Source organism: Haliotis rufescens, unplaced genomic scaffold (genome assembly GCF_023055435.1).
Source record: "Haliotis rufescens isolate VD_foot unplaced genomic scaffold, xgHalRufe1.0.p SCAF_7, whole genome shotgun sequence".
Taxonomy (NCBI): Eukaryota; Metazoa; Mollusca; class Gastropoda; order Lepetellida; family Haliotidae; genus Haliotis; species Haliotis rufescens.
Window position 1 is genome coordinate 59,539,697 of NW_025964361.1, and position 26,917 is coordinate 59,566,613.

Genomic DNA, 26,917 nt, shown 5'->3' on the forward strand with positions numbered 1-26,917 from the left:
GGGAATTATAGCCTGCTAAAAAAATCATATACTACTATTTCTATTTGGTGTGATCAGCTCTTACCACAGTAAAATACTCTCCTTTGAGAAATTTGTTTAATTAATTTATTGATAGGTCATACCAGAGGCCCTTGTCATCTTTTGGCTGTCCGATGCATGGGAGTTCCTGATGCTATAGATATGTTGACATTGTTTCAAATGTCACATGTTGAAGTACTGACGCGAGGTTACGGGGAATCCTTTTTGAGAAAGTAATTCCGGATCGCAAGTCTTATATGCAGTTATCGAAAATCCCATTACGTTTTGATTCCACGTCAGTCACACGCACGCACGCACGCACGCACGCACGCACGCACGCACGCACACTTTGTAATTTTAGCACGTGTAATGCGTGCGCCAACAATAATACTACTTCTACATGTACATATTAATCTACTGATCGGTATTTTCATAGTGTCTTTGTCGTACAATAGTTACGATACAAGTGCAGAAACATTATAACTTCTAACCGATTATTGTCGTAAACACAGTACGAAGAATGTTGCCCATGCACCGTTACCAAATTACTCGCCTGGCAAGTAGCGCGGTTGTACTTGCGTCTACACTACCTTACCTGTGCTGTCAGTTGTCAGTCTAGGGGAACCTTCATCCTCCTCAGCGTCGTTCAGCTTTAGAAGACAAACAGTAACGATTTGCGAAGAGAAGCCGAAACGTTCCTGTCGAAAGGTGAAGGATAGAAAATGAAAGTCGAAAGTAGAGAATGACAGTATAAGCCTGTTGAAGAAATTGCTAGCAGAACATAATGGACGATGGCGCATGTGATGACGCGATTGAAAGTTGACGTCATACGAAGTAGAAGTATGACATAAATGGTGAGAGATTGGAGGAGGAAGTGACGTTATGGACGTAAACAAAGTGCATTATGTTTCCAATGAACCCATTTAGTGTGAAGCACTATTTGAAAAAATGAATGTTTTACGTAACATGTTTTAGACAAAATATGCTTTCCCTCAAAACGTGTACTGTTGCATCTTCAGTTACATCACTTTAAGTGGAATAAATGTATTGCGAAGTTTACAAGTCCATAGAGGATTATAGGTTAGTTAGTCCCATAATTAAATTAACAGGTTTGTATATGAAGCGACCTGGGTCGACGTATTGGAAGATTTACTCTTACACGTTTAATAATTGACGATGTCTATGTTTCGGTTCATTTCTAATTACTATTCGCTAATTACATTCGCAACAATAATACATGGTCTTGACAAAACAATCAAATAAATCAAAACAGATACTTATGATGGAATCATTCAATATTCCTGATCGTATCAATACAGTTTTGACGTGACATTCTAAATATATTAACATACATCTACGTGTCTCCAGAGTCAGTAGCTTAGGAAAAAAAGTTTGCTCGAAGTTCATAGAGCTTGTCAATCAAAGCAAGAAACTTGTTTTCGAACCCAGCTGAATTAATTTTCCAAATGCATCATGTCCTTTATATCTAAATACGTAACAAAATGCGTTTTGAATGACATCGAAGTTACAGGTATATCTATAAAACGGCAGTTACTTAATTTCCTGAAGACAATATAGCCTATATAAAGTGTGTCATCTGTTCATTTCTATTCAGATCAGATAATGTTATCCAGTAACAGAATGTAGCTGGACTAAATCCAAACTCCAATGTTAACCTTCCCATTATGATTTGCAGACTCGCCCATTATGGACTTCAGTAGAGGCGCCTACTCATACAATCATAATCGTTATATAGGTTTCTATAATGGTCAGTAGAGACCTCACTTGGTACCGGGAATTGTTTACTTGGGGAAACCTTGAAAAGAGAAGGAAACCGTGAGCACAGAGTTTTGATTCCGTTTATTGATGGAGCGCAAGTGAGTATATATAATTAAAATATAATTGCAAAGATGTTATACTGTACGAAAAGCAATAAATCAAGTAAATGTTAAAGTTATGTATGTCAAGCAATACAACATATGAGTGATATATTTTAGAATTTGAGTAAATAATTCTAGACTTACTACTGTCGCCACATGTTTTCTTACTAACATAGTTTATACACATAAGTCATATATAGAAAACGTAGCGAGACATTAAAACAATAACAAGTATTTTACTGTCACAGTCATAAAATGTAAATGACACTAAAGTCTCCTTGTGCATAGAGATTACAGGCTTGGAGGCTACGGATGCAATGACCCATTACACATGATACTACACTGGGTTTACCTAGGTTTACAACATGTGAAAGGTGGTTTGCGTGGTTTTCACAACTTAGCCTATTAACTTACTTGGTGCGTTATCATATACTATATAACCTGACAATAAAATACAACAACCCAAACACAAATAAACAAAACGAATACACAACAAATATGTTCGTAGAGCTGTAGCGCCAAAGGGAGATAATAATAGACAATTTTAAAGCGCCCCTAGTAACAAAGGGCGATACTTTAATATGAAGTTTACAATTTATCAACATAGCTTGCCTTGTTACGAAGGGAGGTAATTAATAATATAATGACTTTTGATGAAATACGAATCCTGTAAGTACGGCGAAGACTATTTTCCTGTCAGCGAAGCATGTGAAAATTGACATGTCTGATTAAAAAATGTACCATTGTTACTTTTTATAGCATATGTTTATATAACATCATTATAATAACACATAATCAATATAATAATTTATCAAGTGAATCGTCTATTACAGATATTTTTAAATGGATAGACCGTCGCTGATTACTTTGGTCAGTTCACTAACACAAAACATACACATTGATAGTGTGACATGCGGCAACACAGATTTCTACGATGTATATACATATATTTAATCGCAATCCATATATATATATACATACAAGTTAACAGATCAAGTAAATTTGTCATGTCCATGTATTTCAGTTCACCGACCACATACAAAGGTGGTGACACCATTATTACAACGTCTTTATGCATACACAGACAAAACTATAATTATAAGGTTAACACCAGCTATAGCCTAAATATAGAAACATATCAATACATTTACGTTGTCTTTTTGTATGAGTATAATTGTAAAACTATTTACAGTTCACAGCAGGGGACATTGGGTTACAGCAAAGTGTTTAGTTCTGACCTACCTCCAATGCTGAATCATGTGATCTGTTTGAAACAAAACCACGCATGCAGGAACATATGTTGTTTAATCAAGTATCCCGTTACAATTCAGTGTTGAACTGAAACAATTAATACACATGCGTACATCGTTGAAGTTGAATAAAACATACAATGTTAAGTTTTTTTAAACCAACTTGTACAGCATATCAGCCATCTTCAGGGTTTAAAAGTTTAACATCAGTTTTTTTACTTTCCCGATGTAAGCATACAGCTTTGTCAATTTGTTCAATGCATTAAGTGCCCGCAGTTAAATGTATGATATATTAACTATATTGAAAGAGACCGTAATTGAATTCGATATGATATTATCGTCATCATGTACATAACATGTATCAAATATATGCCTTACCCTAAATTAACTTACATAATTCACATTGTAACTGTGCCACGTGGTTAATGAGTGTGTGAGGTCGTTTGCAGGATCAATAGACACCTAACGCTACAGAAATACGTAAATAAAGAATTTATTTATTACGATTGTAAACCCACAAAAATAGAAATACATCTTAGAGTTAAAGGGCACCTTTCGGGACAATAGGTACAAGTACCAATATATAATTCTATTTAAACCGTAAGTTTGTCACAAGAAAGTCACTTAAGTTTCCCGATCTCACTGTATTCACCATCCGTTCCACGTGACGTGTTGTCAAGAGTTTCGTACGTCCGCGCTCCATTAGAGTCGGACACGTCACATGACGTCAGAGCAGTGGCACCAGTTCCTAAATCTGCTTTGCCAGATTTAATGGTGCAATATGTATCCGTTTTCATCTTGGCGTCATATGAGACGGCATTGAGACTGTCGTATGTCCTAGTACCTGGGCGAACGTCATCACTGGCCTGTGATCGTTCAGTTTGAGCGGTGGATACATTGGTTGGGTGCGATTCAGAGGTCTTGTGTTGGCATCTGGAATGTGAGGACATTCAAAGCTTGGTGTAAACAAGTACATGAGAGACATAGACAGATTATCCAATACGACGTCATGTTCATTTTCAGGTATGATCCTATCTTTGGACGAGAGGACATATTACATTTTGAGTTTTTAAAATATTTATCTTTGAAATATATATTTTGATGAAAGTGACCATTTACCTATTCCTTCTCCTCCAGACAATAACACTGACTATGACACCTAATACAGCACCAACCACGAATGCCACTGCCACGGCAACTGCCAACTGGCTAGCGTTACATCCGGCTGCTTGTACACTCCTCACGTCTTCTGAATACACAAAAGACAAGATCACTCAATGATTACTGATATTTTTGTAATTTAAACTTAATATTTTGCAAAACTTAGATAAATGCATTGTCATCAAGTACAACTTGGTCCTGTGTCAAAAAAAGTTGACATGTTGACATTTCATTTTACAGTCTTCTTTCGACATGTGCAAATATATGTTAGTACACATGTGAGACAAATCTCGTTATATTTCGTTAAATTTCCTATCATTTGCTTTGAATAATTAAATGAGGCCATCCTCGAAAAATAAGAGATTTAAGAAATTACAACAATCATATATCACAGATGAGGTGAAGTGAGGTGGATTTAGGTTAAACGTCACGTTGCATTTTATTGTACTTATTGTCACGTGCATGTATGTGCGTGCTTGCGCGCATACGTGTGTGTCTTATTGTACTAGTCCGGCTATATTTAGAGTGCTAGCCCACTGAGATACCTTGTCGTTTGATTTGACGTGGGAATCGATCAAAAACAGGAACACAAATTTTAATGTTTAACACGTGCCTACAATGCGTTTTTGATATGACTGGATGAATCGCGATTTGACAAATACTTGTTGCAGTTTCAGAAAGATTTATCGTCTTTGTCCAAATGGAAATTCAAATTTGTATTGAGCTAACGGTATACAGAAAACTGAACCATATCTATAAAATAGATTTTGAAAAGATGATCCGATATACTCTAATGAAACAGAACAGGGTGTGTGAATTATTTCCCAGGCACATTGATATTTGAGACTATTTAGATAGACGATCAGATTTCTAAGAAAAAGAGATAAATGTGACAGTGTACAACAAAAGAATGCTACTGTTTCAAACTCGTACGGCTGTCATAACAAACCATGTTCATCACACATGATTCATTACAAAGTATTGAGGAGAAGTTTTCTATCTTTCCAATTGAAAACGATGTAGCGCATCGATTACATTACCTTTCACTTTCCACTGCTCTTCACGCTTCTATCCGTACCTTTGATGCTGCATTTCTTTATTTTACAGATATTCAAAACCTTTTTAACACAAAATACCTTTCTATATTACCGTCCAGCCACTGCCAACTCTTCACTCACAGCCTTAGCTTCCTGTTGACATTACATAGTTACCTGTACAGTCCGCTCCTGTCCACCCCGTCTCACACCCGCAGTCAGAGTCCCCTGTTGAGTAACATGAAGAGTTCCCCACACAGTGTCTGGAGGAATAGGTCTTGTCACAGTTAGCTCCGTAACGTCCAATGTCACAGACTGGAACATTATTGTGTAAACATTAAACCGTCACATGAATTGCACTCGGAATAGACAATATAAATGGATTTAAGTAATAGTTCATCTCAATGCGTTGCATATGTCAAAGATATGTTCAGAGAATATTCGTATCGTTTTTGATAGTTGTTATATCGCTGGAATATTGCTGATGCGACTGTCAATGTTTACTCACTCATAAAGGAGACTCAACACGTCGAGAAATAGACTTTCGATACATATTCCTATGTTTAAATCAAACTGTAAACAACGATTATCACCTTCTCTGCAGTCTTCACCCATCCACCCTGGCTCACACCCGGAAACACATGTCCCCCTTACGTGATCACATGGCGAGTCTCCTGCACACTTCCTGTCAGTACAAGAGTTGCTGCAGTTCTGTCCATAGCTTCCATTTGGGCACACTGTGGAGTAGTCACAATGTCACGAACATGTTACAAATTCATTGCTAATTATTGTTATGCTTATTAACAAATTTAAAATCTTAGTAATATGAATTATAAGTCACATGATTAAACAAAAAGGATATTTCCAATAGGATTTCCTGCCGTGACATGTGGGCAATTTACTTTATATCATTGTCCTTAAGACATAGTGCTGTAACCTTTTCTTGCCATAACAGGCGACTGTGATTGGGTAGTTACACTTGATGACTTGGATTTAGTCGATAAATTCGGAATTTTATAATGTCGTCTTATGCTTATGCGTGTCATCGTGGGACATTGCGTCCTAATATCAATTACTGGTTTGTCTAGTCCAGACTAAATTATCTACAGGCAACGTCATATTGGTGAAATATTGCTGATGCAAAACAAACCCTAATGTTTGCTTCATATGGTTGGTTACAACACAAAATATGATTGGTTATAAATGTTTTTAATCGGCTCGAGATAAACATTGTTTTAAGCAGGTTATAATAGGTTCCTATTTTGAAGCATGCAATTTAATTTGTGCTGTTTCTATAGTATTACTTCTTATTCACAGTGTCACTTAAACGATCACATGCTTTTAAGGCATATAACCCAATTGAGAGATCATCGGCAAAACGTTAAAATGTTCATTCAGATGGTCACCTCTAAAACAATCTTCACCCCTCCACCCTGGCGCACATCCGGAAACACATGTCCCTCTTATGTGATCACATGGCGAGTCTCCTGCACACTTCCTGTCAGTACACGAGTTGCTGCAGTTCTGTCCATAGCTGTCATTTGAGCACACTGTGGAGAAGACACAATGTCACAGTTACGTATGGTATGAACGGCAAAGGTTCCCGCTAATACCACAAATAACAATTACAAGAATCACATAACAATCTCTGAAGTTTTAAGCTTGATTTAATAATTAAAACAAAGATAAGTATATAACAATTCTCAGTTACTGGGCAAGGCACTCATTCACCTCTATTTAGGCAAAGCAATATGGCAAATGTGCAATATCGATAATAGTCACCTCAGGTTTCTTGACATCACACATTCCCAATGAATTCCATTTCACATTGGTCCAAACTTATATACATGTATCACAGTTCACAGGATAACTGGGTAACAACAGTTTCCTCCTTCGAAGCGTCGACATGACCTTCTAACTTTGTCTCCGGACATAACGCTGGGCTGAACTGCCCTCGTTCAGTTAAACCATATTTCTCCCTCTCCAATTCTTTTTCCTTCCCCCTTTCTGTTCGATAACTTGCTCTCATATAGTAAACAAATTTCCAAGTAAGCTGTCTACTTCAGCACACAACAAAAGGTTGATCGGCCCACACCAATCAGTTACCAAGCCAACTCAAACTCCAATCATCCCACAAGCACGCTTCTCCCCGTCAGGCAGCTTGCTTAACTCAATCAAGCATGACGCCGTCCACCCAAACTTGACCCCTTGTGAACCACGCAAATATACAACGTCACTCATAACAGTCACGGACATGTTACAAATTCATTGCTAATTATTGTTATGCTTATTAACAAATTTAAAATCTTAGTAATATGAATTTTAAGTCACATGATTAAACAAAAAGGACATTTCCAATAGGATTTCCTGCCGTGACATGTGGGCAATTTACTTTATATCATTGTCCTTAAGACATAGTGCTGTAACCTTTTCTTGCCATAACAGGCGACTGTGATTGGGTAGTTACACTTGATGACTTGGATTTAGTCGATAAATTCGGAATTTTATAATGTCGTCTTATGCTTATGCGTGTCATCGTGGGACATTGCGTCCTAATATTAATTACTGGTTTGTCTAGTCCAGACTAAATTATCTACAGGCAACGTCATATTGGTGAAATATTGCTGATACAAAACCAAACCTAATGTTTGCTTAGTATGGTTGGTTACCACACAAAATATAAATAGTTATAAATGTTTTTAATCGGCTCGAGAAAAACATTGTTTTAAGCAGGTTATAATAGGTTCCTTTTTTAAAGCATGCAATTTAATGAGTGCTGTTTCTATAGTATTAATTCTTTTTCAAAGTGTCACTTAAACGATCACATTGTTTTAAGGCTTATAACCCAGTTGAGCGATTATCAGCAAAACGTTAAAATGTTCATTCAGATGGTCACCTTCCAAACAATCTCCACCCCTCCAGCCCGGCGCACATTCGGAAACACATGTCCCTCTTATGTGATCACATGGCGAGTCTCCAGCACACTTCCTGACAGTACACGAGTTGTTGCAGTTCTGTCCATAGCTTCCAATTTAGCACACTGTGGAGAAGTAACTATGACATTTACATATTACAAAGAGTATAGTAACATTCGATTGACAAGTTTAAAAGAGACATTTACAGTTTATAACGAAATATTTTCAAGAGAATAACAAACAGCATGAAGCAACCCTAACTACATAAATAGTAATCATTATATTGCCTTGTCAATATGGAACTAACGTTAAAAGGAAGTCAACAGTTTGTGTGCGGGCCAGACACTTCACTGCAGTGAAATATTAAGTGTTATCTTCACTGCAATGACATATCATTCTTCTCAACTTCTCAGCCTCCTCTAAGGGCCAGTAATACGGATGCACGTGTTCCAGCCTTCCATGTCTTTATTGGTCACATTGATCATTCAAACAGTTACACCTTTGTTATCCATAACTATGTTCTGTTGTTAGAATATAATAACACACTGTAGCTTTACCTTGTCATTGTAAACTTGTCTAACATTATCAAATATAGTCTTACTTTGTATAAAAATGGAATGGGTGACGCGCTGGGGAGATAGAGAATCTCACCGAGTGTCCTTTGATATCAAATATATCACGTTTTCCTGCTTTCATCAACGAGTGTTGATATATACGATATCAAAAGACATTTTATCTTATCATCCAACATCAAGCTTCCAACTTGTTCAGTTTGAAGACAATAATAAGCAGCGTCTTAAATGTAAAAAGCACCGCTGACAGCTTTAGTAGCAGAGCCATTAGCGATGCAAAGCATTGTGATGCAATTTCGTTGCAATGATATCTATAATGTAGAAATGGCTTGATCTCACCCAAGCGACATCTTCCGTGGGTGTCAGTTTGGGATGATAAATTCAATTATCAAGCCTGTGGCCAGACTGCCAGCTTCCACCTCGGTTACTTTCATTGAATGACGAAAACTGATGTTCTAAGCAAAATCAAAATCACTGTTTTCACTTCACCTGCTCTTATTAAGACTGTGCAACTAATATGAAATACGTCATAGTCATTGAATATACGACTATATAATATATATGCAATTGACTCCTATGAACAATTATCCATACCATAAATTTCCACCTCACATAGATTTAGCCGTGTGCTATGTGTGATTGTGAAGTATCTCCCTGTGCCGTCACATGTCACGTCGTACACGCTGTTGTCTGTTTTAGCTGTGTCAGAGGGGAAGGTGTAGCAGGTGACGCCGGGTGTGGAGCTGCTGGAGTTACTCAGAGAGAGGACAGCAGTCCTGATCAAATGAGGATCTAAAACAGGCAATGGAAGAAATGATTTACTAACGGAGGGTGACATTGGGCTCTTGAACATTGACAACTAGCATATCGCTGCTGGAGTTACTCAGGGAGAGAACAGCAGCCCTGATCAACTTAATATCTGAAACATGTAAATTCATAAATGATTTACTGACGCAGGGTGACTATGTGCTCTTGAAAATGACAAATTGCATATCACATGGCACTTGATATGATTCAGTTCACCTATCACCTTGTCGTTGGAACGTGTGAACGTCAAATAAGACCATGTGACCACATTCAGTTCAAATGTGCCAGAAACAAGTTGTTCCTGATCGGTGTGTACTAAAATGTTTTGTAATATCCTGCAAAATAAAATAACGCTGTCTGAACTGATACATACTATTTACTCGGTTGTATATTCTGACGTCATGTATCCTGTACCGCTGTCCCAGGTCCACTGTCCACGTAGGATTAGGTGCCGTAGAATGAGAGTGAAAACAGGAGTTGCCGAACACATGCTGGTCCCGGTTCCCATCTACAGCCTTGTCTGCAGTCCAGCCATGCAGTTTTGCGTAGTTAGTTGGTGGGGTCGAAGCTGCTTTCTTGTTGTACGCAACGTTCCCTTATACCAAAATAAATACGAATATAAATTAACTTTCACATTGTAATTTATTATGAGGGGAAAATAACTATTTAAACATCCTAGGACTTTGAAATTGGTGAATCCAATAGGTCAGTGATATCTTCCCCCAAAAGTTTAGAGTTACTGTCATGCGTAAAATGAGAGTGTTTGAAAGATGAATTCCAAAGGAATACTGTCTCACGCTAAATTTCTCTCTGTTAAAGAATCAATGAAACCAATTTCAAACCATTTAAGCATCCAACTGTGTGATCACCCAAGAAACAATGTGTTCAAATAGATATAACTAGTGATAAACTCTGAATGATTTAATATACAAACTACAGATTAGGAGAGTGTGCTGTAATCTTATTAAATGTGAAAAACTGTTATTCAAGGCTTTGAAACGGTTTCGACGTTTTACTGCATATTGTTAAGAAGAAGCTCCCAAGCTGAGTCACGGAGGTTAACCCTGAAAGCAGTTCACACAGAACTAAATTGTGAAATCAATTAAATAACCGCACAAGATGAATGAATACTTAACAAAATATATTGAAACACGCAGGATTAAGTTTACAATCGCAGGAGGCAAGACGATGGATCAAATATGTGGCAGCAGCAATATATAAAACAGGGCCTATACTAAGTTAATGCACTCACGAATATCCAGAATATAAAGTCACTGTCGCATGTGTTGAATATAAAAATGGATCTGGAATTGTGTTGAGAGCTGTGGCCGGTAGTCAATGTTTTTAGATCGGTATCCCGTCTACACTGAATACTAGTAAGTATATACACAAGACACAAGTCAGGTCGTAAAAGGTCAGGTATCGCCCTTGTCTCGTTCTTATATAGGTATAGAAACCCTTCCAGAAACTGTTACCAATTCGCCAGTGAGGGGGTATATGTCCCAGAAGTACATCATCGTTTGTATACAAGCTCTTTCATCTGAGCTCTCTATAACGGGAGGATAACAAAGGTGTCAAGCGCTCAGGTGTCATAGATGCAACAGACGTCATTCATGTCGAATGCACGCACGCACGCACACATATTAAAAACTTTATTATGGTTTCAACTCTTTCAGCATCCACATGGTATTCTTTAAAATAGACACGCTGATCACTGACCAAATCAAAACTGATCATTGTGGCAAGTAAACTCACCTCTCTGACAGGTTTGCCCATTCCCACCAAACCATCCAGGATCACATGCACCGTTGCAGACTCCAGTTGTCTGGTTACAGTGTGGAGTACAGTGACAAGAGTAGCTACATGTGTCTCCAAATCTTCCTCCTTGGCAAGTGGTACCTGTATAATATACAACAAGCTTAGGTCAGGTTAATATTCAAATATTTGTTTGATTCAAATTCAGACTAAAGAAATGCATATGTGACAGTGCAGGATCATATGACAAATAGGTTCACGTTGCATTTAAGTACTGTTCTGCTCTTGAAGGCATACTTGAGATATAACCAGATGCCTAACAAATATTTAATCTTCCTCATTTGTGGTTGTTATAAGCCCAAAAAATTGTTGGACTGATGGTGGAATTACATATCTATTTGTTATGTATTGCTTTCGAGTGTCTTTAAAGGATGAACTTCCAGACATAGAGGCATGGGCCACTAGCAAGGCATATCAAGTATTGTAGATCCATGGCAATACGATTGCATACACCATTAATTAAGAACACAAGACGTGTATTCAATGACTAATTTAAATGTATTTCGCTACAAATAATCAATGACAATTGTGACAAATGTACATGCATTACACGTATGATTGACAGCAGCTGTATGAGTTGCAATAACGAAAAACGTCAGGGACAGATGTCTGTTTGCACTTGCCCATGGATTCTGTGGATGAAACTTAGTTAGAAAAGGTTGCAAGGGATCTCTGTTTCTGTCTTCATTCCGGATTCCACAGCCTGTATCTACGAGAATTGCTCACAGCTTTGTTGCTCATTTGCAAAACACTTCATGTGTTAAAAGCCAGCTTCGAGATAAAAGTACACAATACTTTAGTCAAAGTAGGGACCGAGTCTTAGGTTCATGTCAGCACTGGCAATTTTACCTTTAATCTGTGATGCACAAATATTACGCATTCATAAAGAAGGCTAGGGCTAGTTTTGTAATGAAATATTTTCAAATATATTATAAGTGTTGTTTTTTTTAATTTGTCTAAAGCAATTTTAAAACATTTAATTGAGACCTTTTCCATTTAACGCCAATTGTGACACTGCCCTGGTTAGATTTAAAGATGTGGTCATCAATTGTCCTGGGTACTTTTATTCTGATACAACTACTACAATTTCATTATGATAATACCATTCTCACATTGTTTAACAATTCCACCTATATTTCGACAGTCCAATTGGCAATTACCAATCAGTGATGATTTAAGTCATAGCTTCCAGTTGTTCATAACTATCAGCGCTAATTACTGTAAAATGTTGGGTTCCATTGTCTATTGCAAATCACCTATCAGCGCCAATTAGCTGTTGGCTTCCCTGGTTAAGTTTCCACCTTGCGTTATCTTATCACGTTCGTTCTTCTTACGTGAATATGTACGTGTACAAAAAAAACCAAGTTTCCCATTTCTCTATACCCTGTAATTGAAAGCTGAAACATATCTTGTTATACACAGCTCAATATCCCCTGATACATGTCAAGACAAAGATAATCTCTTTGGGTCACACACACATAGCAATCATATGCATTTTATGATGTATTTAAACATAGCAATCAACATGCATGATATGACGTATTTATAATGTCATTGTTTTGAAATCACGCTTCAGTCAAATGAAATGGATACCATTGTGAACAGAAGACACAATGTCATCCTCGACCCATCAATAAGTTTATCATAGTTCAAAACGCAACCCTGCCTTCTTCGTGTGAACGAAAGGTTTTCATCCTCTTATCATCTCTGTCAAATATTCTGAAAATCTATGATCAGCATTTCTCGCAATACTTAGTTGATCCTGTACACTGCAGCAGTGGATAATACAGCAGAGAGATTTCAAGCTGTCGCTCTCACTTAATCGTCAGACGCAATGTAAAAAAGGCTATGGAACACCAACAACTAAAGTCAGGTCACCATACCAGGGGCCAGGGACATGTTTGCTACCTGACAGATACAATATATACAACAGGGACATACTTAGAAGTTATAGATTTCATTTCTATACTCTCACAAAAAAGAAGCACGTAAGTTCTCAAACTTAAATTGTGTGAATGGAAGACATTCTATGTTGCACTGCTACGAAATATAAATACCATTATTCTATTTACCCATAAGGTGTCACACGACGTTTTTATTGATTTAAATAGAGTGATTATTGCAATGTTGAGCATTTGCATAATTAATTTTCTTCAGAAACTTAAAAGCAGATTACAAGTACACTGTGGACACAACATCGGCAACATGTCACCACATTGAGGTCCAAAAATCAGAGAGACCCGGACATCACCACATCAGCCCATGATAGCTACAGGCAGGCCACACACCTTCGCAACAGGACACTCATTGCTAACTACACTGCAACAAAAACAATCCTGCACACTGTCAGACTGTCCGTATCTGTTTACGAGCAGCCGGAATATGAGCAAGACACTTCGTTTGCGTTACTTTTACCTCAATTTTATCGACTTCAGCGGGGGAGCAATCTGTGCAGTAAGGTGTTGTTGGCTGGTAGTTTATAGAGCGCATTTTGATAGCGAAAATGCCAACTTGATATTAATGATCAGTTGAAAGCTCTTGCATGTAAATCTGAATCTGCCATTTGCCATCTTCTCAGGGAAGATTTCATAACATATGTGCTATTTTCTCAACTAATGTATTCCACAGCCATTTTAATTATTCTCCCACAACGTTGTTTTATAAGTTTTACTTTATTATGGAACGAAATGAGATTACAATCACAATTCCATTTCTTTGATTTGCCTTTTCATTGTTAAAAAAGTAGTATAGTTGTTGACCTTAGTGGCAAAACAATAGAACTGTACAACAGGCTCAACAACAAATATCGATTATATCGATTATCTATCAGTTATATGTTGAAAGTATTACAATCTTTTATTATTATCTTTTAATTAGGAAATAAACCTACTGTGTTTTGGAATTTGATGTAGTCACACTACAGAGAAGATATTATGATTTGGAACAAGGAGCTTACCACGAAGTTTCAAATATATAAATAAGAGGTATCTAATCTGCAGTGGGACTACATTTAATTTCAAAACTCAGTAGGTTTATCTCCGCTCTAGCTTATAGTGTCACCACAAGAACGAATTCAAAACGGTAGTCTATTGGAACACTTAATCACACACGGGTACATAGGTCAGAGAAACCCATGAAGATCCGGGTTAGAATAGGTCTTCAGCAACCCATGCTTGATATAAAAGGTGACTATGTTTGTCTAACTAAGGCGAAAAACGGGATCGGGTGATCAGGCCCGATGACTTGGTTAATGCATGCTATCGTGTCCCAGTTAAGTGGATCGATTCGTATGTCAATTACTGGATTGCCTGTTCTAGATTCGATTATTTACAGATCACCTTTATATAGCTGGACTATTGCTGAGTGCGGCGTTAAACACCAGTTAAACAAACACATGGTCTGTCATCTTGGAAAGTTCCGAAAAGGGCTCACAGGAAGATCATTTACTTGATAAAAACGATAATATCTCCATAGAGATTTAATTTTATTGCAATCTGTTGCACATTTCAACGGCTTGGACTCAACCAAGTCATCACTTGGAAATGACATATCCCATTGTGGGGGTGACAGGTGGTAGAAATATTGAAATATATTCTGAACAAATGTATTTCTTAAACTTTACTTAGTAGCAGGATTTAGGGTATTTTAAAGTTGTACTTATGTAGCAGTTGACTATTGAATGACTATCTCTATCCCGAACTTTGACCTGGCTGTCCTACGACTTTGCTGCCCATGTCTGCCAAAGTAGTTGTTCACAGTTACCGTGTTCTTTATAATTATACATGACAAGGACCCACAACGAAATTCATCTGAACTTATATTCAACATTAAACTGACGATTTACTGGCAGAAATTTGCCTACTGGTGCACACGGTGACAAGAGACACGGCAGTTTTGTTACCAACTATTATGTGATACTAATACAGTGGTTAGTGTGTATTTTGCTAAATTGTGTGTTTTCTGAAACAGTTGTTTTTCTGATATCAAACGTATACAAAATTCTAGTGGGTTATCAGCAACCATTCAATATGAAAAGGGATACCTCTTTCAAACTAATAAGTATCAGACATTCTTCCATCTGCTCAATTTATAACGTTGTTGTCCTTGTGAGGTAAGTTACACTTCATCTTCAGGAAACAGAATAATATAAAACAAGTAGTTTTAAAACAAACTATATGGATGCGCGTGCGTGCGTGTGCGCATGCGTGTATTTGTATGTTTTAAAACGTTCAGGGCATTTTGTTTGTAAAACAGTTCTTCAAGTTGAACTTGATTGAGCAACTCGATGACTGACATATTTTGAATATATACAAAGCAACAAACCCCCTTCCACAGCCAATATAAATCTCGATTGTACCATTCCGACTATACCATGAGTATGTGTTTATGAATCACTATCAAATAGTAATGATACCATAAATATAAATCACTACTCAGTACTGAATCATATCTAGCAATAACATTCCTGAATATATTAAGTGGCATTTATCATAATTTAGATGTAATAATTTTGGATTACATGTTGAAATTGGAAGAGAGAATAATATTCCAGATGATGAAAGGTATTGCGAAGTCTGAAGAACAATAACAAGTTTGTAGAAGATGAAAACCATGTGCAGATGGCCTGTGAAAGCTACTCTCATCTAAGAAAGCAATATATACATCAATATTATACAGATTATCCAACAACTGAGAAATGTATCCAACTTTCTATAATTAACATTGGTATATATAGTTAGATAAAAGGTTTACAATGAGGAATGAGAAAACACTATTTAAAATAAATACTCTTGTATGTGGGGTATTATTATATTCATATTATTGTATTGTGGGCTGATCGCCTTAATTACTAAATACATTTGTTTGTCTGTCTTTATTGTACAGACCGAGTTATGATTGTTCAAGGATTCAAGGAACTGGCTCAAGATCAAAACAACACACAGTAGAATATAATGTACCTCAGTATTTGTACCTGTATTATTTTCAATATGGAGACATTATCAGAACACACGGACTACAGCTCCTTGGATATGCTGATGACAGCTATCTCTACACCAGTGTTAAAATATCAGATATATCCAACTATCAAAGCAAAATGGAATAATGTATTCTCGACATTCACATATGAATGGATAACAACGTCCTGAAAGTCAACAACGACAAAACTGTGTAATTGAACAAGGCATCAGCTCAGGAATAGTATGCCACTTAGTGTAGGAGATTCCAGCATCACTCCTTCTGACGGAGTGAAGATTCTTGGTGTTCTACCAACTATCTCCTTCATAGGACTTAGTATCTCCTACGTAGGACTTACTATCTCCTACGTAAGACTTACTATCTCCTACGTAGGACTTAGTATCTCCAACGTAGGACTTAGTATCTCCTACGTAGGACTTAGTATCTCCTACGTAGGAATTACTATCTCCTACGTAGGACTTACTATCTCCTATATAGGACAGTATGGCCTAGAATTACTATCTCCTATGTAGGACATACTATCTCCTACGTAGGACTTAGTATCTCCTACGTAGGAGATACTTAGTATCTACTATTTCCTACGTAGGACTTAGTATCTCCTACGTAGGACTTAGTATCTCCTACGTAGGAATTACTATCTCCTACGTAGGACTTACTATCTCCTATGTAGGACTTAGTATGGCCTAGAATTACTATCTCCTATGTAGGACATACTATCTCCTACGTAGGACTTAGTATCTCCTACGTAGGACTAAGTATCTCCTACGTAGGAGATACTTAGTATCTACTATTTCCTACGTAGGACTTAGTATCTCCTACGTAGGACTAAGAATCTCCTACGTAGGACTTACTACCTCCTACGTAGGAGATTCTAAGTCCTACGTAGGAGATACTAGATACTAGTATCTACTATCTCCTACGTAGGAGATTCTAAGTCCTACGTAGGAGATACTAGATACTAGTATCTACTATCTCCTACGTAGGACTTAGTATCTCCTACGTAGGACTTAGTATGGCCCAGAATTACTTTCTCCTATGTAGGACTTTATATCTCTTACGTAGGACTTAGTATCTCCTACGTAGGACATACTATCTCCTACGTAGGACTTAGTATCTCCTACGAAGGACTTAGTATCGACCAGAATAACTATCTCCTATGTAGGACTTAGTATCTCCTATGTAGGACATACTATCTCCTTCGTAGGACTTAGTATCTCCTACGTAGGACTTCGTATGGACCAGAATAACTATCTCCTACATAGGACTTAGTATCTCCTATGTAGGACATACTATCTCCTACGTAGGACTTGGTATCTCCTACGTAGGACTTAGTATCTCCTACGTAGGAGGTAGTAAGTCCTTCGTAGGAGATACTTAGTATCTACTTTCTCCTACGTAGGACTTAGTATCTCCTACGTAGGACTTCCTATCTCCTACGTAGGACTTAGTATCTCCTACGTAGGACTTACTGTCTCCTACGTAGGACTTAGTATCTCCTACGTAGGACTTAGTATCTCCTACGTAGGACTTACTATCTCCTGCGTAGGAGATAGCAAGTTCTACGTGGGAGATACTAAGTCCTATTTAGGAGATACTTAGACAAAAAAAATTACACCGTGGCCCTTCTTCGCAGTGATCTCTGAACTGTTTATGTAAACAGTAAACGTAATAGTAGTCAATTATATCAATGCATTTACCATTCCATTGGTTTCAATAAAAAAGAAAGTTTCCAAGGAAACAAGTTGGATATAGGTTTACTTGGTGACTTGGCTGCTTGTGATTCAACGTACCCTAGTGAGTGAGTGAGTATGGTTTTTCGCCGCTTTTAGCAATATACCAGCAATGGGCTTCACACATTGTACCGATGTCGGAAATCGAATCCGGGTCCCCGGCGTGACGAGCGAACGCTTTAACCACTAGGCTTTCCTGGTTAATTTACAAACAACCATAATATCTAAATGGGTTGGGGATATCGATAACTATTTTTTCTGGTTGTCTGTCCCTCTCATTGTCCACGTTGAGTTGATTTGATGACAATATTTTACCTGACATACATTACCAAAACAATTTGACGGCGACACACACAGATTATTTGATATCAAAATATTTATCCATTAACCAAAAAAAAGTTAAATAGTTTACATTCAGGTCAATGAGTTGTCAACAAGTATATGTCTTTTTGTAGCATCATTTCCAGATACAAACATCAATTCGTCTTACTGTACCTGGCAATGTGGTGACACGTTTGCCGAGGTGTTCACCGACAATACACGTACATGTGTCAGTAAGGCAAACCCTGCTTACCTTTCATACAAGTTTGTAAAACCTTACTGTACATATTTGTCAAAGATAAGTCAAATTTGGTTATGTTTATTATCCATAAGGAAAAATGTCGTAGTGTGAGTATTATATATTTGAGTATTGTAATTTGTCCCACTGGGCATGGGAATATAGTGACACGTTTGTCTGCGGGTGATCCTTGTATACGTACATGTATCAGCTGAGGCAAACCTGCACTTACCTTTCATACATGTTTAGCCTTACTGTACAAATCGCTATCAGTGTTATTTATACATGTATATCTGTCATAAACGTATTTTCCTAGGATTAAATTAGTGTCATTTTAGTTACCCACAAGTACAAATATCGTAGCGTGACTATAACCTACCCGGCATGAGTTGAATCCACCACCCTGACACAGCCACAGTAAGTATCAACCACCTCACACCCGCCATGTTTGTGAACCAGGAAGTTTTAACACTTAAATGATTTGTGGACAAGGCTGAAAGGGAAGCTGGTTGGTTTTCAATTGACGTCAATAGAACTGCGCACATCCATTTATTTGGAGCTTCCATTGTCAATATAGAACGAAGGGACCTTTACAATTATTACTATCATGTCATCATATTTCTTATACATGGTAAACAAAACCCAAAACACTCATTTCGACAAGTGCATACGGTCTATTTACATAGGCATAGAATATAACACAACGGTAACACCTCGAATCTATTTATAGGTGAATATGAACACAAATAAGAGGAAAACCTTTGCAAATTTTATTGATTCAAATTCACTTGTCAATACATAACAACAGAGGGTTGGCAGGGGTGTAAAGTTTGAGAGACAAGATAAAGTGAACATCGGCTGCACAACAAACATTAACACACATTCCTCCGCTCTGACACACCAACTCAAAAACAAATGTCATCAGATTGAGAGGAAAGACCACATCATTATAAATGTGATGCCCTAACAACAGTGAGCATTTACTGATTGTATGGAACATATTCTGGATCAAAGTTCGTTTCAATAAATTGTTTTAGGCGATGCTGCTATGCATTAGATAAACTGCACGTCACGTTTAGGTATTTCGTCACGTTAACGTTATTTTCTCTATATATGCATATATAGTCCTGATAAACTTTGTTCGTGTGAATGCAATGCGTCAATGGACCATGCAAGGTGTGCAAGGTTGTATCATGTTAGCCTGTATCCAAAAATAACAAAATGTATTATATACTGAACCGCAAAGGAAACGTAACCCCAAGTAACATTGCATGAAAAGTTGTGATTTAGATATTTGGGTAATTTTTGTCAAATATTTCTAAAAGATAACATTACCTTGTCCGGAAAAATGAAATTTGATGATAAAAAACAAAGCAGATGCCAATAAAACCGATCGCTTAAACGCATCACGGGAAGGCCCATGGTAATCCGATATACGTGAATTGAAATGCACTTGCGTTCCCCCATTTCTTGCTCTATAAAAATCCACCAAGATCGGATAACATTCATTCGTTATTGAATTGTTACCACATGCCAAGATTGACAACAAAACAGCGACACCAAGCCCTAGGACGATTGCAAGCTGGACAAACCGCCGGGCAAGTAGCCAATGCCTTTCAGGTCCATGTAAGGACCATATACAGGTTCCCGCAACGACACCAGACAACCTACACTACAGGTGTACAGGATCCTCAGATTGTGTGACAGCATCTTCAAGATCGCTTTGTTACTGCTGCGGAAAGTGATCGACAGACCATGGGGACACACCAGCGACACATTAGTGAGGACACCGTGCGTGGACGATTGACGAGCAGATACCTCCACTGTCACAGGCCACACCGAGAACCCATTCTGACACCACGTCATCGCCGGGGCCGTCTTCAGTGGGCAACACAGCACCAGCATTTGCGCCACCAGCAGTGGAGAAGAATCTTCTTCTCAGACGAGAGCCATGACTGTATCTCAACAGGAGATGGGGGTGGTCCGAGCATCATGGTGTGGGGTGGAATTGGTCTTGCACAGAGGGTCGGCCCTGTGGTCTTCGAGAACATCGGTCCAGGGAGAGGCAATGGTGTCTGAGCAGCTCGGTACCTAGTCTTGAGGCCACACGCCATACCTTATTTGACAGGTTGCCGCAACCACGAGTTTCAGCATGATAACGCCCGTGCCCACACTGCGAGGGCAACAAGAGACTTCATCCAGGAGAATGGCATCAGAGCCATGAAGTGGCCTGACCTCAGTCCCGATTTAAATCCCATTGAGCACCTGTGGGACGAGATTTACAGATGGCTGAATGACGTCCGACCAAGGCCGACAACTGCAGCTGAACTGCGTGAGGCGTTCCTCGGAGTGTGGGCTCAAGTGCCTATGACCTTCATCAACCGCCTCATCCATGCCATGTATCGACGTTGCTCGGCAGTCATCAATGCACGTGGCGGACACACGAGATACTGACTTGGGATGCTATTTTCTCAGAGACTGGTGTTGTGTTTCGCTTAAAGAACATTTGACACTTTAATTTCAACCTTGATGATCAGTTTTGCCAAGCTTCATCTTTTTGATATGGTGATGTTTCTTTTGCGGTTCAGTATATCGGGTTATATGTGGTGCTGTGATATTGCCTCTCCCATTGTGATATCCCTTAATGGTATGGTGACACGAGTGAGTGAGTGAGTTGGATTTAACGCCGCTTTGTAAAGTATTTATGTTATACCACTGAGTGTCAAGATCAGCATACTGTGGGAGGAAAGCCCGAAGTGCTGTTAGCGATGTAACCCATAAACACGGGTATGGTGCCGAGGAACATATTTCATGTTTGAAGATAACATTCACAGATTAAGCACAAAATTGCTCCGCTTGGCTACTCGACTTCATTCAATATGTGACTGTGACAAATGAAGACAGAAATGAAAAAAACCAATCCTTAACACAACGAAGTTAATCGTCTTTCCGAATGCAACGCGTACTACTTTTTCTTGACGTTAGTACCAGTAGAGATATGCTGAGAGGAGCTTGCAATGCTAACCATCAACGGTCGGCCGTAGTTTGTACGTTCACGATTCACGCGACAAAGATCATGAAATGGAGACTGAGACTTAAAATCAATCAGGGTGTCCAATATATATTATCACAATTACTTAAAAAGTGGAAATGTGTGCCATACCCTGTAGCATCAGGGAGACTTGATCCCTACTTGACGAAGCCCGTCGAATGTTGGCTGGGGCTAGAGAGGGTGAGAGGGTGAGAGGGTGAGGGTTTTCAAGTACATGTGCGTTTGTGGACACAGTAACTCTATCTGCAGTAAACAGTAGAGGTGTGGCGCCTGTACTAAGAGGTGTTAATTAAAATATCAAAAGATAATTTTTTGGAAAAGGATATCATGTAATAAAGTCCGTAAACCGAATGTTAGGCAGCAAAATTGGCGGACAGATTAATCCGCAGGTAATGTGTGGAGAACGAAAATATAACGATTTCGTCTTTATCATAAGCCTCTACAAGTCATGGCAGCTGGTATTTCAAAGAATCCTTTCTGTTCCTGTAAATGTATATTATAGATAGCGCTTTTACTTTTTTTCCTGAATTACACGAACGAACGAACGATCGGTCGAGCTGACTTAGTTTAAGCCAAGCAACGACCGTTTGGAGGAATTATAGCCTGCTAATAAATCATATACTGCTATTTCTATTTCGTGTGATCAGCTCTTACACTCTTGAGAAATTTGTTTAATTAATTTATTGATAGGTCACCCCAGAGGCCCTTGTAACCTTTTGGCTGCCCGGTGCATGGGAGTTCCTGACGCTATAGATATGTTGACAGTGTTTCAAATGTCACACGTTGAAGTACTGACGCGAGGTTACGGAGAATCCTTTTTGAGAAAGTAATACCGGATCGCAAGTCTTTTATGCAGTTATCGAAATAACCCATTACATTTTGATTCCACGTCAGTCAGTTAGAATCGTGGAAAACATGACCCTACCCCAAAACCCACCCACCCTACCACCCACACACACTTTGTAATTTTTAGCACGTGTAATGCACGCCCCAACAATGATACTGCTTCCCCGTTATTGTGATTGTAGCATGTACATATTCATCTAATGATCGGTATTTTCATGGAGGAAATAACCTGAGTGTCTCTGTCGTACAATAGTAACGATACAAGTGCAGAAACATAACTTCTAACCGAAACACAGTACGAAGAATGTTCCCCATGCACCATTACCAAGTGACTTGCCTGGCAAGCTGTGCGGCTGTACTTGCGTCAACACTACCTTACCTGTGCTGTCAGTTGTCAGTCTAGGGGAACCTTCATCATCCTCAGCATCGTTCAGCTTTAGAAGACGAACAGTAATGATTTGTGAAGAGAAGCCGAAACGTTCCTGTCGAAAAGTGAAGGATAGAAAATGAAAGCCGAAAGTAGAGAATGACAGTATAAACCTGGTGGAGAAATTGCTAGCAGAACATAATGGACGATGGTGCACGTGATGACGCGATTGAAAGTTGACGTCATAAGAAGTAGGAGTATGACACAAATGGTGAGAGATTGGAGGAGGAAGTGATGTAATGGACGTAAACAAAGTGCATTATGTTTTCAATGAACCCATTTAGTGCAAAGCACTATTTGAAAAAAATATATGTTTCACGCAACATTTTCTAGACCAAATATACTTTCCCTCAAAATGTTTACTGTTGCATCTTCAGTTACATCACTTTAAGTGGAATAAATGTATTTGGATGTTAACAAGTCCATAGAAGGTAATATATAGGTTAGTTAGTCCCATAATTTAATTAACAGGTGTGTATATGAAGCGACCTGGGTTGACGTATTAGGGGTCTTACTCTTACTCGTTTAATGATTGATCATGTGTAAGTTTCGGTTCATTTCTAATTACTATTCTCTAATTACATTCGCAACAATAACATATGGTCTTAACAAAACAGTCAACAATATTCCTGATCGGATCAATACAGTTTTGACGTGACATTCTAAATATATTTAAATATATCTACGTCTCCGTAGCTAGTATCTTAGGAAAACAAGTTTGCTCCAAACAAAGTTCAAAGAGCTTGTCAATCAAAGCAAAAAACTTGTTTTCGAACCCAGCTAGAATCATTTTACAAGTGCATCATGTCCTTTATGTGTACATGCGTAATAAAATGCGTTTTGAATGACATCGAAATTACAGGTATATCTATCAAACGGCACTTACTCCATTTTCTGAAGACAATAAAGCCTATATAAAGTGTGTCATCTGTTCGTTTCTATTCAGACCAGATAATGTTATTCAGTAACAGAAAGTAGCTGGACTAAATCCAAACTCCATGTTAACCTGCCCATTGTGATTTGCAGACTCGCTCATTAAGGCATGATCTCACCACTGGACTCCTGACAACCATGTTTGTTATGGACTTTAGTAGAGGCGCCTACTCATACAATCATAAAAGTTATATAGGTTCCTATAATGGTCAGTAGAGACCTCACTTGGTTGTGGGAATTGTTTACGTGGGGAACATTGAAAAGAGAAGGGAACCGTGACCACAGAGTTTTGATGCTGTTTATTGAGGGAGCGCAAGTGATCGTATATAATTACAATATAATTGCAAAGATGTTATACTGTACGAAAAGCAATAAATCAAGTAATTGTCAAAGTAATCTGTGTCAAGCAATACAACATATGAGTGATATATTTTAGAATTTGAGTAAATAATTCCAGACTTACTACTGTCGTCACATTTTTTCTTACAAACATAGTTTTTGCACATAACTCATATACAGAAAACGTAGTGAGACATTAAAACAATAACAAACATGTGACTGTCATAGTCATAAAATGTTAATGACACTTAAGTCTCCTTGAGCATAGAGATTACAAGCAGGGTTGGAGGCTACGGATACAATGGCCCATACACATACTACTACTCTGGGTTTACCTAGGTTTACAAAATGTGAAAGGTGGTTTGCGTGGCTTTCACAACATAGCATATTAACTTACTTGGTGTGTTATCATATACAATATAACTTGACAATAAAATACAACAACCCAAACACAAATAAACAAAACGAATACACAAACATGTTCGTAGAGCTGTAGCGCCAGAGGGAGATAATAATAGACAATTTTAAAGCGCCCCTAGTAACAAAGGGCGATGATTCAATGTTGAACTTATCAACATAGCTTGCCTTGTTACAAATGGAGGTAATTGATAATATAATGACTTTTGATGAAATACGAATTGTGTAATTACGACGAAGACTATTTTCGTTTCAGCAAAGCGTGTGAAAATTGACATGCCTGATTAAAAAATGTACCATTTTGTTTTGTTTATAGCATTTGTTTACATAACATCATTATAATAATACATAATCACAATCTATCAAGTGATTCGTCTATTACAGATATTTTTAAATGGATAGACCGGCGCCGATTGCTTTCGTCAGTTCACTAACACAAAACATACACATTGATAGTGTGACATGCAGCAACAAGGGTTTCTACGATATATATACATATATATATAATCGCAATCCATATATACAATATATATATATATATATATATAAACAAGTGTACAGAGGGAGTAAATTTGTCATCTCCATGTATTTCAGTTCACCGACCACATACAAAGTTGATGACACCATTATTACACATGCATACACAGACAATACTATAATTATAAGGTAAACACCAGCTATAGCTTAAATATAGAAACATATCAATACATTTACGTTTTTTTTGTATGAGTATAATTGTAAAACTATTTACAGTTCACAGCAAGGGGACATTGGATTACAGCATAGTGTTTAGTTCTGACTGACCGGCAATGTTGAATCATGTGATCTGTTTGAAACAAAACCATGCACGTATGAACATACGTTGTTTAATCAAGTATCCTGTTACAATTCAGTGTTGAAATGAAACAATTAATACAAATGCGTACATCGTTGAAGTTGAACAAAACCTTACTCCAAATGAACTTACATAATTCACATTGTAACTGTGCCATATAGTGACTGAGTGTGTGAGGTCGGTGGGAGGATCAATAGAGACCTGACGCTACAGAAATACGTAAATTAAGAATTTATTTATTACAATTTTAAACCCACAAAAATAGAAATATATGTGTCACCTTTCGGGACTACAGGTACAAGTACCAATAAATAATTCTATCAAACAGTAAATTTGTCACTACAAAGTCACTTGAGTTCCCCGATCTCACTGTATTCACCATCCGTTCCTCGTGACGTGTTGTCAAGAGTCTCGTACGTCCGCGCTCCATTAGAGTCGGACACGTCACATGGCGTCAGAGCAGTGGTACCAGTTCCTAAATCTGTTTTTCCAGATTTAATGGTGCAATAGGTATCTCCTTCCATCTTGGCGTCATATGAGACGGCATTGAGACTGTCGTATGTCCTAGTACCTGGGCCAACGTCATCACTGGCCTGCGATCGTTCAGTTTGAGCGTTTGATACATTGGTTGGGTGCGATGTCTTGTCTAAGCGTCTGGAATGTGAGGGCATTCAAAACTTGGTGTAAACAAGTACATGAAAGACATGGAAGCATTATTCAATTTGACGTCATGTTCATGTCAGGTATAATCCTATCTTCGGACGAATTACGTTTTGAGTTTTTAAAATATTTATTTTTGAAATATATATTTTGATCAGAGTGACCATTTACCTATTCCTTCTCCTCCAGACAACAACACTGACGATGCCACCTAATACAGCACCAGCCACGAATGCCACTGCTACGGCAACTGCCAACTGGCTAGCGTTACATCCGGCTGGTTGTACACTTCTCGCGTCTTCTGAATACATAAAAGACAAGATCAATCAATGAGTAAAGGTAAATATGTTTGATTTTATTTAAAATGAATATTAAGCAAAACATGGAGTATAAGCATTGTCATCAAGTACAACTTGGTCCTGTGTCTAAAATAGACCTGCATGTGATTCGCGGCATTTCAGATTACTTTGTTTTTATGAACAGCTCGCTTGCATCGATTTATAAAATAGATTAATGTGTAAGTAATGGATATGAACCAATCGCTATAATTCAGTAGACATGACTGTTCGTATTTTGTTCAAGATACAGCCATTGTGTTGATCAGTACCACCACATCTAACTTCGTTAAAAAATCAAATATGATTTTATTATCTTCTTTGGACATGAACAAACTTATGTCAGCAAACAGTT

General features: G+C 38.0%; 2 protein-coding genes across 5 annotated transcripts in view; both read right to left on the minus strand.

Moving 5' to 3' along the window:
* Nucleotides 1-26,917, minus strand: part of LOC124125609 (multiple epidermal growth factor-like domains protein 10) — a 123,008-nt gene that overhangs the window by 79,362 nt on the left and 16,729 nt on the right. For 2 of the 3 annotated variants that reach the window (XM_048387371.1, XM_048387370.1), the window contains 2 exons: nt 4,268-4,397; nt 1,864-4,081 (listed from right to left, as the gene is read on the minus strand). The exons of the other annotated variant lie outside the window; for it this stretch is intronic. In XM_048387371.1, coding sequence (XP_048243328.1) covers nt 3,769-4,081; nt 4,268-4,397 — 443 coding nt within the window. In that variant the 3' untranslated portion in view covers nt 1,864-3,768. Of the gene's footprint in view, nt 1-1,863; nt 4,082-4,267; nt 4,398-26,917 lie in introns of those variants that run through there. 3 annotated transcript variants of the gene reach the window in all.
* LOC125376057 (fucolectin-like) lies at nt 9,401-19,163 on the minus strand. 2 transcript variants are annotated; one of them, XM_048387380.1, is made up of 5 exons: nt 19,098-19,163; nt 11,393-11,536; nt 10,011-10,232; nt 9,734-9,749; nt 9,401-9,606 (listed from the first exon to the last, which is right to left on the minus strand). In XM_048387380.1, exons 1-5 carry the CDS (start codon nt 19,102-19,104, stop codon nt 9,405-9,407), a joined length of 591 nt encoding a protein of 196 aa, XP_048243337.1. In that variant the 5' UTR covers nt 19,105-19,163; the 3' UTR covers nt 9,401-9,404. The 2 variants fall into 2 exon arrangements, with proteins under 2 accessions (XP_048243337.1, XP_048243336.1); XM_048387379.1 differs by lacking the exon at nt 9,734-9,749 and having other exon boundaries at nt 9,401-9,622.